We start from the raw sequence: 13,067 nt of genomic DNA, 5'->3' as shown, positions 1-13,067 counted from the left end.
CGTACACCCACGAAAAAACAAATTACACGACACCTAAAAATGACATTTACCTCAAAAGTAGAGGATCCATAACAAAGAGTCATTAGATTATTAGAAAAAGTGAATGTTATTCTTTAATTCTAATTTTTTTTAGAAAAAAATCTATATTTGATCATGACATGATGAAGGGGTGAAAGTTGGTCAGCCCGGACTGGAGAAACCGACCGGACTGGTCGTTTCGGTCCGGACCCCCCTTTGACATCCATATTCCTTCATATGCAAAAGTGATAGGTCAAGAGTAGTATGAACCGATTTTTCAAATAGAAAATCTGGTTCGAAAACCCTCCACCCACTTTAATAAAAAAATAAATAAATAAAATGAAATATGCAAAGTGATAGATCATTTGGACTGTCAACAAATCCTTTGCCTCTTCACATTCGCTTTTTCATCGTCTCCCACGCCACACCACGCCACGCTTCAAACTACTGACTACTGTCTAGCGACTGGAGTCTGGACCCCTCTATCTCTCTCTCTGGACTACACATCTAAGGTACGGGACTGTCTTTTTTGGCAGAATTATATATTCGGCCTTCAAAAGATTAGGGCTTCGATCATGACCGTGATCACTGATCATCATGATTCTGTTGCGAGGGGGAAAATGGTTCTACAATACATTAAAGTTGTACGGATCGCGATCATCATGTTAAAAAGTTTCCGTATTTGGTTGGTTCCATTTGCAGTGCATTTCCGGGTAAGGGACATTTGGGTACTGGCCACAAATGGAGGATGAGAAGGACGCGTTTTACGTGGTACGGAAGGGGGATATCGTTGGCATTTACAAGACTTTGAGCGAGTGTCAAGCTCAAGCCGGATCCTCCGTAATCTTTTTTCATCCTTATAATGTGATTTTATCTATGAGCATGTCTATGTTTGAAGCGGCTATGTATGATGACTTGATGAGTAAAGTCCTTCGCTGGTTTGTCTCATCTTTTAGACCATTTTTTACCTGACCAGCCAGGCGAATTTGATCATAGGGGTCTTCTTTATTTCGATAAGCTTTCTGTTTGTTGCCCAAAATTTATGTGTTGCTGCAAACTGTGGGAATAAATCTTATCTTCCTTCATAGGCGTGCAACCCTGCTGTAAGCGTGTATAAAGGATATTGTTTGCCCAAGGAGGCAGAGGAGTACCTTGCCTCGCATGGGCTTAAGAATGCAACTTATTCTATTAGCGCTGTTGATGTTAAAGAAGATCTGTTTGGAAAACTTGTTGCTTGCCCTTATAAGGTTTGTTATCTAAGCACCCAATCTTTCAGTTTCGTGTTTTTCATTTTTATTTTTTATACTCTTTTAGTAGTAGGTCTGCGTCTGCCAGGGTTCTTCTGCTGGTCGAAATCCTTACCTTGGTTGTCAAAGGGCTAATATAGTTGGTTTGCGGAAATGTTTTATTTAGTTTTCAGTGTAGAGAAATTCTCTCGTTGTTTATTGAATGTCTGATTGGTGAAATCATTTTTGTTGGACATTATATCCCTTTCAGCAACCAGCTTCTTCTAGGGTAAAAGCAGCTAACGTGGATACTCCCCCGAAGAGATTGCTAGAAGTGCTTGATTCAGACTTTGTAAGTTGACATAAGTTATGATTCATTTAGAAAACTGATAGTTTAGAGGACAGTTTTTTTTATTTTTTCATGAATAAATTTTGGAACTAATAGAAGTTAGATAGAGTATAAAATGCCCATATGGATGGGAGTTATTCTGATAATCTTGCCTATATCATCTTTGGGAGTATGTACAACTTGATTTTGTTTTGGTGGTGAGTAATACTTGTGGTTTCTGTTCTACAGGAGATGGTTGGATCAGCTTCATTTTCCACAAATCCTCTGAGGAAACATTTCAGATTAGATTATTGCCATGAAACTCAAGCAATTGCGTCAAGTTGTGTAAGCTGCTGACCTTATATTACCGTTCATGGACCAAGAACACAATTGATACTACTGTTTAATTATGTCACATCATAAAAGGATCCTTGTGTATGTAGTTGCTTACATGCATGTAAATTATGCATTACTTTTGTGGTCATTACATTCTAGCGTTTTCAAATATCTAGTGGAAATACATGGTTTACATATCAAAAGAATGTAATTGGGCCCAATACTTGCCAGATCTGTTTGCCAGCTAGATCTTTGTTGTGGTCACTCTTTAAGATGATTTCAAATAGCTTCATTTGGGATATTGGTGTCTGTAGGCATAAAGTGTAAACGAGTGTTGTGCTCCAACAGGGTGTCCTATTGGTATAACTACCCAGATACTATAAGCAGGGGATGTGGGTATGCAATTGATCTGTTTTATGTGTTGTTTTTGGAAAAACATGTACTTATGTTCACCAGAAAGCTCTAAAGCAAGCTAAAAGCGTGATGTTCTTGTTATACACAATCTTACATGGCATTTGGCACCGAGGAATTATAACTTTCCAATTACTTGTGTGATTTTGTCATCGAACTGCAAGTATCTTGATAATCTCATTGTTATGGCTCCTAGGTGTCGAGTCAGCTGGTAAAATTGCGGTTGGGTTGAGGTGTGTTTTGGGTTTGAGAAGTAAGGTGTCCATCATGATATAAATGCTCCACTGCAAACTGTGATAGACTCTATTCACTACTTTATGTCTAATTATGTTGATATATAAACTAACAGTGCAAAAATATGCCTTTTCCATGTTTATGCCCAGCGTTCATGTATCCTACAGTTTGATGGCGCTTCGAAAGGAAATCCTGGACAAGCTGGTGCAGGAGCTGTGCTATGTGCTGAAGATGGAAGTATGGTATGCAGTTAACTGACAATTTTCTAGTGGTGTTATGCTTGTTTATCCTTTTTTAGCTATGTGCTGAAGATGGAAGTATGGTATGCAGTTAACTGACAATTTTCTAGTGATGTTATGCTTGTTTATCCTTTTTTATGTATATCTGCGTGACCCTGAGCCTTGATAGGTCTGCCGATTGAGTGAAGGGGTGGGCATTGCAACAAATAATGTTGCTGAGTATCGAGCTGTGATCTTAGGTTTGAAACATGCTCTAAAGAAAGGATATAAACATATTCGTGTTCAGGGAGACTCTAAACTTGTTTGTATGCAGGTTTGTTGTTTTTGTTCTGCAACACTGATTTCCTTTAGGCTTTCCCACATTTTCATCTACGAATCTTACATGCTTTTTTTCAAACATGTTGCCTAGAGAGAGGTGTTTGCTTGGTATTCTTGTTTATGAGGCGTATTCATGTTACAGATTCAGGGACTTTGGAAAACCAAAAACCAGAATATGGCTGACTTGTGTAAAGAGGCCAAGGAGTTGAAGGATAAGTTTCTGTCATTCCAGATCAGTCATATTGTTAGGGTAAATGCAAATGGTTACTTTTTTTATATATTTTTTAATGCAAATGGTTCTGCACTTTCTATGTGTTATTTAAAATATACATATTAACACATGTTTACTATTCTCTCCATTCCACAAGAGTCATTTACCGATGATACACGTTTGACTGAATCAAACATTAAATTCCTTGTGTCCTCCTGAAAGCATTGGTACATAACCATTTTAGGAACTGAGATATCTTGTTGAGTTCAAGTGTTCGATTTATCTTCTCCATAGTTCTTGAAAATGTTAGAATTAATAAAAAGTTTGGAAGCCATTGACCCCTCGTTGAATTAATAACAGAACCAGCATTCACTCTCTGATGTATTGTTCTAACTTTCTTTCTTCATTTTCAAGGAACTTAACTCTGAAGCCGATGCTCAAGCAAACCTAGCCGTAGATCTCAATGGTATGACCCTTTTGTGCGCTACTGAAGTTTTATTGCTTTTATGGTTTGTGGTAATTGCCTATCTTTGTTACAGCAAAAGTTAATGGATCTTATGCTTATGCAGATGGACAAATTGTAGAGGACTGTAGGAAGATGTAGCTTCAATGTCAGAGGTGGTAGCTGCATCCGTTTTTTTGGTTGACAGAAATATTGTTACCTGACTTGTTTGGATTCGCTAGCCTTGAGGCCAAAATCTATTTGATATTCTGCAGTTAAAACGAATTTAAGTATTTTAGTGTACCAAAATATGCTAAGATTAATCGGTGCAAATACTCTTTGGGTGACCAAGGATAATATATATATATATATATATGTTTGTGTGTGCATGTGTATTCAAGCTTTTAGTTTAGCTGTTGGCCCTTCTCATTTTTTTCTCATTTTTTAGTATGAAAAATTCTACTAAACAGTCTTACACTACACACTTACCGAGTGTTAAGGGAAAAAAAACAAAAATTCAGTATGCAGTGCAGGGTTGCTAAGTAAAAGAATTCTTTTACTATTAATCCGCTTCTATATTTCCGCTTAGGTTTTGAATACACGAATTTCTAGCCCTTTTTCAGTGCATATCATAAACTACAAAAAATTGCAATTACTCATCGTTTTAATTAAGATTTGACATAAGAGTGAAGCCAATGTACTTGCAATTTTTACCATTTTACTTAAAAGTGAACTTTTTTTCAAAACTTGAGATGGGCATTGCTAAAACTAAGGTTCCGTTTGGATGTTGGATTGTATCGAGATCAATCTAGTTTAATTTAATTTTAAATTGAGTTTAATATTTAAACATCTAATTCTCAAACTAATAAATTCATTTAAACTTAAATTTTTTTTACATATGTAACTTATAATATTTTTTTCAAATTTTTATAAATATATTTAAATTTATTTTAACATTTAAACACATTTAAACTTATTTTAAATAGATTTTATAAAATTTATTCTATTATATTAATTTATTACTTTTGGATGAATTGGACGGTCCAACCAACACCCATGAAAACGAAGTCCAATACGATAATAAAAAGCCCCATCAAAGTTGTTCTATCACTATTGGGCTCCCCAGTCTTTACAAACAGGTCTAGTGCCTGACAAGTAAACAAATTGACGGCTCTGATAATTTTTCTTTTTCTTTTATTGCAGCTGCAGGTATTTGGATAGGGTGCGACTGCGAAGCACAACTCGAAAGTCGAAAGCTCACTGCAAATTGAGCTCGGTTCGGACTACAAAAGAATGGCCACGACCACAATCTCAGTTCCCTTGATTCGTACATCTGCAAATCATCGTACATTTGTCCCCGTTCCATTTCTGGCGCTACCCCTTCGAAACCTCCACCTCCGAACCCATGCCGTTTCCAACTCCTTCAACCATTTCACATTCGAGAAGAAGAACACGAAGACGACGAACATGAAACAGCCCTTAATAATAGTGAGGTCTGCGGAGGAAGAAACTGTACCGATTCCAGAGGAACAACCAGAAGCACAGCAACAGGAAGAAGAAGGAGAAGCACCGTCGTCGTCATCAGAGCAACCACCCGTTTCGGTTCCCGTTTCCCCATCTGACACCCTTATCATGTTCTTTCAGGTGCCTTTTCTTTCCTCCACGCTATGTTTATTGTAATTATTTCGTCTCTAATCTTCAAATTAAGCAAATTGAGTCGACATACAGAAAGAAAAAAAAAAAAAAAAACATTTTATTCAAACTCGTGGACACAAGTAATTTTTAACTAAAAAAGTTGTCTTTTTTTTTTTTTAATCTTTGTGTGCTGTTTGATTAAACTTAAATCAACTAAGCATTTTTTTCATTGTTCCAATTTCTCTTTAGCTTTTATGGTTTCAAAATTTCTATTGCATCTCATCTGATTAGCCTTCTTTTTTAATTTTTAATATGGATTAATTTGCTGCTTAATAGTATTGCGCATCAATAACATTCTCCTTTACGTTTGAATATCCGTAGGCAGAGGGAACACTGAGCGAAACAGCTATTCCTAATGTGACCAAGGCATTAGAGGTAAATCGATGCATTCCCCAACTCTTTCATATATTTCGCAATGTTATTTTGAGGAGTTATAGCGATGGAGGTGATACTAGTGTGTTGGTTCAAATGGTAAGGACGTTGGTCTTGGGGTATGCTCCCTCGGTTCCATGGTTCCAACTTGTGGTGCAAACAATTTTTATGGGCCATGTCCCGGCCGTGAAAAGCTGATGATTTACCTGATGGTAATGCGAGCGCGTTATATGGGTCCTAGGTTTACCCAGTAAAAGAAGAGTTTTGTTTGCGCTCCGGAGTTCTTTGTCACTAAAAAAAATGATATTGGATGAGTACTGCCCCTTGCTTTCTCAGGTTCATTTTCAAATTCTGCACTGATGTCATTTTATAGAATTATTTATATGAATTGGAATTTTAACTGGAACATAACAGATATACCTCTTTGCATCTGATAAGTCCAAACCTTTTATTGATACCATAAACTGGGAAAATGTATCTAGCACATGTTACTGAAGGGGAGATCTGAATGAAAGAGTCAAAGTTAAGGGGAGTTACGGTGTAGAGAACTATATGGTCAATATCCTTCGTGAACTGAAATTTTCTAGCGTGGGTAATCTGTCTTAGATAGCTGGGGTTTTTAATTACCATTCTGTCCCCTACGGATTTATGCCGGGTGAAAAAAGAATGCGTGTTCTTCACTCACATATTGATAACTTGTTGATTCGCATCCATTGTTTTTTCATCTTTTATTTTGTAGGAAGCGGAGGGCATCACTAGTTTGAAAGTTCAAGTTGTTGAGGGTATTGCAAGTGTTGAGGTGTGTATGCCCTAGTTGCTTTCTGTATCTCCAATAACAAACTTTAATATTTGTGACTAGTACTTGAATTGAAACTGTAGCAGGTGGAAAAAAAAATGCACGATACTCTTGATCATCATTCTCACATACAATTAATACTAGTATTGTTAAAATTTCAATTTAATCTCTTATATCAGTCGACTGCCATTGTTATTGATAAAAAATCTTTTGCATTCTTCAGAAAGAGACATTAAGGCATTGACTGTTTTTTCTTCGTTCGTTTAGTTGACAAAACAGACAACAGTACAAGCTACAGGAGTGGCTTCCAGTTTGGTTGAGACCATACAAGGTTCGGGGTTCAAGCTACAAACTTTGAATTTGAGTTTTGAAGATGAAGAGTATTCCCTTGCCTAGAAATTATATGTTGATTTTGAAAAAAATATATTAGAAAACTCATACAAGGAAGCAATTTATCCTTGAGCTGTGGGATCTTGGTATGTAGGCATCTGATTGGGCTTTTACCGAGTTGCTTTGTTGCTGGTTCGTATATGGTGGTGGTGGTGGTGAACTCATTGTATTGCTGAAAAGATGTTAATGATATTACTTTACCTGGATCAATTTCAAATTTGAGTTTCCGAAATTTTGTTATGAGGTAATTGTGATGTTTGCTAGGTGAAAAAAATGTATGATGCAGGTTTTCTGATTTGGTTCTACCCAACATACCACTGCCTTTTTCAGGAGTCCATCTTGAATATAGCAAGCCATGTGCACATCAAGTGATGCCATGCTTTATCAAAATGCAAAAAATTTCGCGAATAGGGTTCGGCTATAGTATTCAGCATAAGAATGAAGTGCTTTATAAAAGTAGGAGGAAAAAATCAAACAAAAGTAGTTGTCTTAGGCCTGGTGTCTCCAGTGAAGACATGTCCTTGTTGGCTGGACATTTGGCTCTATAAACATGAGATCTGAGGTCCTATCTTGACAGAAATGAGAGATAAAGTTGTTCTCACATTGTTTGTCTAGCCATAGGGAGGCAGATGCATAGGCAGGATTCTAACGATGGCATTATCAAATAAATCCTTATTCGTTTTCCGAAGGTGAAGAAAGCTGAATTCTATTCCTATGAAAAGAGTCTTAATTGTTTCCATATTTGCCTCTTGTAAGTCTTATGCTTTGTGTCCGAATTTCAGGATTCAACTGGGATTAAGTAATAGAAAAAAAATTAAGAATGGAACTACGTTTCTGTACCAACATGTATTTTTCATTGTCAATGATGTCAAACCCCAATTAATAGATGGAATGAAAACATTACAGGTTATAATGCTTGTAGGGCAGAACTGAGGGGTGATTTTTCGGCAAGTTGTAATCTATATTAAGTTCATTTGCCTATGTAGGATACAGGATTCAGCTTGGTTACTTGCTAAGCATAGTTGAATCTTACAGAGAACAAGATTTTGTTTAAAATACCAGACAAAGCATACACCAGCTGGGGTAATGGATATTTTTCTCTTTGGGCAGACCATCTAAAAGAAAGATGGGTCATATCTTTGTAAGATAACCATGAAAACCACCAACTCCTTCTGGTGCTATGAAGCCAACATCTTGAAAGGCGGTGATTAAACTAATATGAGTAACCCTTATAATGACGAGACATGCAGTACTATTCGACCATGTGTTGGAACAATCAAGTATTGAAACTGCTATTTTGAGTTGAAAATTGTACATATTGGGAAGTTCACAACGAATGTACAGTACCACCAGTGCCAGCTTGTCTCTACTGTTACTTTCCGCAGTTGAAATTGAATATTGCAACTCGAGGCTGTGGCTCTAGGTTCAAAGTTCGGGTCCTTCGAGGAAGAACTAACAATAGATGGCTGTCACTTGTTGGTGTGTCTGGTTTTCGTGTAGTCACTCATAATTAACATGTTCATTATGTTTTTTTGTTTGTATCTGACACTTTTTTTAGTTTTTATAAGCTCTCTTAAGTAAGGTCCTTAAACTATTGTGTAGGTTGGGAGTACCATCTGCGTCCATTCTATCTGGTGATACTCTTCATCGACAGCTGCCACCTACAAAGGTTTTAGCATTTAAATCCCGCTCGTACAAAAACTGTTCATGTTTTCTGCTTTCCTTAAGGTTTTATATATTGATAATTCTTTATGAATAATAGATAATTAAAATGTTAAAATAAGTTTTATAAAATTTATTTAAGATAAATTTAGATATATTTAAATATTAAAATAAATTTAGATGTATTTATAAAAAATTAAAAAAGATTATGAATCTCGAGTATAAAGAAGTGTTGAGTTAAAAAAAATTATAAATTTTACGTATAAAAAAATTTTGAATTAAGATTAATTTAGTGATTTAAAAGTTAAATATTTAGATATTAAAATGGATCTAAATCTAAGAAATCAGCCGCAGCCTAATAAGGCATGTTTGTGTATGACAGTCACTCGATATTCAAATATAAAAACAGGACATCCATTTTTTACCAACCTAAATACATATTTAAGAGACAAAAATTTTATGTATAGTTATTTTTACATATTTTTCGTACACTCCATATTTATAATTGGCTGCATCACTTTTATTAATATAAAATAACTAATTTAGCTAATCAAATTAGTTACAAGACACGTAAAAGTGACTTATAACAGAATTCAATTCCGAGATCATGGCCGAGGTGATGATATACAGACATTAATGCAGGTAGTACATGTTTGTATCAATGTATGTTGATAGGTAGGGCAAACTGACACAGGCAGAAGTCATTCATATCCTTCTGGCTGCTCAGACATTATTTTCTTACCGCACAATATGCCCCTAGGATAATGCAAAAGGGTAACCACCATATATAATGCCATAATTCCGACTTGGTAGATGACATTGGGCTTTTGAAATTTCCACATAATGAAATCACAAGACAGCCAGTTGGGTAGCCATTTTAAACGAAAGAATTTATGGGGTGTGCAAATTGATTACAGATGTTCACATCTCAAATGTATTCAACAATGCGTGGTAGGGGCCCCAAGTCAGATTTGAGATCTTTTAGATTATCTGCCACTTGCAGTTAAAACTAATCAAATTCCAGCAATTTCCCCTGTGCTGTTTCAAAATTTTGTATATGCATGTATGTAAGTATGTACGTATTATTGGAACCTTGAAGGCCCATGTCCGAGTGAATCCAACTGTGACGGTCGTCTTGACGAAGGCCCCATCATGGCATGACATGTGATTTCACATGTAAAAGAGGACGAGGCAGAATCCCACTGGCACTCATGAAAATATAACTCTTTGCCAGTTGTGTAGTCTCAGGCTTTCTAGACTTGTTAATTTCGTTACAGAGTCAGATTCGTTTCTCATATAATATGGGCACGGCTTTTCTAAATACACTTTGTAACTACGGGATATTGCAACTTTAAACTCCATTGTTACCCGACAAACAGAAACTTGTGTTTTAAGTTAGGTACCAGTGAAGAAGGTCCATCCACATGCCCCTCACAAAGACAGACCTCGTGTGCAGGCTAATAAATTAATGGCACTGATGAGAAATAGATATACTTATACAGCAGACACAGTTTCCAGGGCACGTGATTCGAAATCTTGAGTTAAATCTTACTTCTGGACCAGCAATTTCCCCCCAAAATAAAAGAAAAATACCCATTTAAGTTTCTGACAATTAGCCATAACTTGTGTTGCAGTGTTCCGGTGAAGCTGGCATGCGCAGTTTGATTAACTCGAAGCCAGCTTGTCTTCTCTCCATGCTTGAGCTCTATTTATACCAGGGATGTTCTGACTTGAAGCAACATCGAGTGACTTTCTTTCAAATTTTCTTGGCTTCTTTTCTCGTCCTTCTCGATGGCTTTTAAAGCTCTGCTCTTTTTGTTCACCTGTTTTATTGTAGTTACCTCAAGAGTATGTCTCTCTCTCTCTCACACACACACACACACCTATTTGCTTCCTTTAGTTGGGTGTCCTAATTTGTAGGATTTGCTGTAGGTTTCATCTAAAGATGAGGAACTCGCAACGAAGGTGATTATTAAGACAACTTTATAGCTAGTCTTTTTTACCTTCTTTTCCTTTTTGTCCTTTTTTTAAGTTTGGTTTAATTGATTCCCCCATGTATATGCTGTTATTTGAGTACCTAAACTTACATTCTTGATTCTTGTAAGTTGTTACCTACAATATCGTTTTTCACGATAAACATGGTTTACTTGCTACTTTGATTTACATGAAGTTCTATATTTTCTTCATGATTCTTGCAAAAAAAAACCTCAGTGAATAGAAGTGGACTTCACCATTTTGTATAGGCCGTCATTGTCGAAGCCCCGGTACCATCACAGGCTCCTGCTAAGGTCCCTGCAGTGAAGGCACCAACTCATGCTCCTCCAGCGGCACCCACATATGCGCCTCCACCCAAGGAAACCGCCCCCGTGCCCCCAGTTAAGCCACCTGCTCCTGCACCACCGTCCCCACTCCCAGTGAGGTCGAAAAAGGGTAAAATATATCTTTCCCACCACAGATAAAGTTCAACAGACACGTTTTGTCATGGTATATTTATATATTATGCACTTTTTTTGTGTGAATGTTTTGTGGTAAATGTGGTATTGTGGATTGGATGCACAGATTGCATCCCCCTATGTGATCAGAGATGCCAACTACATTCAAGGAAGAGGCTCTGCACGAGAGCCTGCATGACATGCTGTGACCGCTGCAAGTGTGTTCCCCCAGGAACTTTTGGCAACAGGGAAAAATGTGGCAAGTGTTACACAGATATGACTACCCATGGCAACAAATACAAGTGCCCTTGAGATGGCTCCCAATATATTTTCCTAAAAAGTGGGTTATAAGTATGAAAAAGGAGTGAAAATAAATGGTTTTCCTGAGTCCTTTCTACTGCTTCCTGGAGCATTAATTAATTGGATTGGCATCTAGTGTTGTTACGTTTCTGTTCTGTTTAGGCCAATTAAAAGTACTTTGTACTGTCTATTAAATTTTCCAGTTATATGGCAGATATTGATATTAATACATCTCTCATCTTTTCTTGTAAACCATTAAATGGAGTTTTGTCTTATTTGCAAATAATTTGTTACCCTGTAATTGGAAGCTCTCGAGACACACAGCAGGTTCCAATTCTTGTCACTTCACCTTGTTGATAAAAAATAGAAAATATATGCAAAATCAACGGTGCTTCTGAAACGCCTCCAAATCACATTACATATATTTTTCATATATTCTAAAAAGATTAATCAATATTATAATTAAAATTTCATTAAAATTTTATAAAGAGTAAAAAATTTTTTTTTTTAAGTAATATAAGATTTTAGGCTTCGTTTGGAATCACAAATCCTCTCAACTTCTCTCAACTCATCATTACAACTTTTTCAAATTCCAACACAAAATATAATAAACAATTTAATTTTTTCAAATTTTAAAATAATAATAATAATAATAAATAATATTCTAACAATATTTTATTATCTCAACTCAACTTAACTCAACTCACTTCAACATCCAAACGCAACCTTTATATACTTATAAAATCCACCTCTAGAATATAAATGTTTTCTTTTTTCTTTTTAAGTAATATCTATTTTATATAAGGTATTACGATCCACCTCTTTTGAATTTTTAACATCTTTGTCGGACCTATTCATTATAAATGACATAGTTTAAATTTTACATTTCTGTTTAAGATAGACTCTGATCTCATTTGTAACATCTTAATAGAAAACTTAAATTACATAGTTTATACTTCAAAATGATTAATCAATGATACAATTGAACTTCTATTAAAATCTTATAAAGAGCAAGAACTTCTCATTTTTAAGCAATATAAAATCTCATACATCATCTACTCTTATTCATTTCATATAAGATATTACAACTTCTTTAGAAACTCAGAAGAAAACAGATTTTTAAAAGCGATCAAATGCATTTGGGTATCTTATGTACCATTTTATTATCATATAGTAAGTGATTAGATTCGTTTAGATGTTGAAATGAATTGAGCTCTTTATAAATATTAATGAATTGAAATGATAGAGTGAGTTTTGTAAAATTCACCTAAGATGAGTTTAGATATATTTAGATGTTAAGTTGAGTTTAGATGTATTTATGAGAGGTTAAAAAAGATTATGAATCATGTATATAGATAACTGTTAAATTAAAAAAAATTATAAATCTTACGTATAAAGAGGTTTTGAGTTTGAATGAAGTTAATGATTTGAGATATAAGAGTTAAGTGTTTAGATGTTAAATTTAACTTAAAAGTAAATTGAACTTAGATGCAGTTTTCAATAGGCTTAAATTTTTGAGACAACTCATAAATTAACACATAAATATCATTAATTTTATCGCATAGCCATAATTCATATTCAAAGGTTGCTCAAGTCATCTGCTCTAATATCAAAGTTTTATAATTAATCATTCCGATAAAAAAGTTATTTAAAATTA

At 35.4% G+C, this 13,067-nt stretch overlaps 3 protein-coding genes across 3 annotated transcripts; all 3 read left to right on the top strand.

The window, feature by feature from the left end:
- Positions 1-363: 363 nt before the first annotated feature.
- Positions 364-4,152, top strand: LOC108992865. The gene is made up of 10 exons (XM_018967569.2): positions 364-530; positions 721-858; positions 1,107-1,265; positions 1,516-1,596; positions 1,822-1,917; positions 2,703-2,795; positions 2,962-3,105; positions 3,253-3,360; positions 3,736-3,787; positions 3,891-4,152. Exons 2-10 carry the CDS (start codon positions 760-762, stop codon positions 3,923-3,925), a joined length of 867 nt encoding a protein of 288 aa, XP_018823114.1. The 5' UTR covers positions 364-530; positions 721-759; the 3' UTR covers positions 3,926-4,152.
- A 777-nt stretch (positions 4,153-4,929) lies between these two features.
- On the top strand, positions 4,930-7,248 carry LOC108992885. Its single transcript, XM_018967595.2, has 4 exons — positions 4,930-5,407; positions 5,780-5,833; positions 6,570-6,629; positions 6,894-7,248. Exons 1-4 carry the CDS (start codon positions 5,057-5,059, stop codon positions 7,020-7,022), a joined length of 594 nt encoding a protein of 197 aa, XP_018823140.1. The 5' UTR covers positions 4,930-5,056; the 3' UTR covers positions 7,023-7,248.
- A 2,920-nt stretch (positions 7,249-10,168) lies between these two features.
- LOC108992783 (gibberellin-regulated protein 14-like) lies at positions 10,169-11,663 on the top strand. The gene is made up of 4 exons (XM_018967426.2): positions 10,169-10,526; positions 10,611-10,643; positions 10,922-11,108; positions 11,238-11,663. The coding sequence occupies exons 1-4, from the start codon at positions 10,470-10,472 to the stop codon at positions 11,420-11,422; spliced, it is 462 nt and encodes a 153-aa protein (XP_018822971.2). The 5' UTR covers positions 10,169-10,469; the 3' UTR covers positions 11,423-11,663.
- The last annotated feature ends 1,404 nt before the right edge of the window (positions 11,664-13,067 follow it).

Source organism: Juglans regia, chromosome 1 (genome assembly GCF_001411555.2).
Source record: "Juglans regia cultivar Chandler chromosome 1, Walnut 2.0, whole genome shotgun sequence".
NCBI lineage: Eukaryota > Viridiplantae > Streptophyta > Magnoliopsida > Fagales > Juglandaceae > Juglans > Juglans regia.
This window is presented reverse-complemented; position numbering and strand designations above follow the sequence as displayed.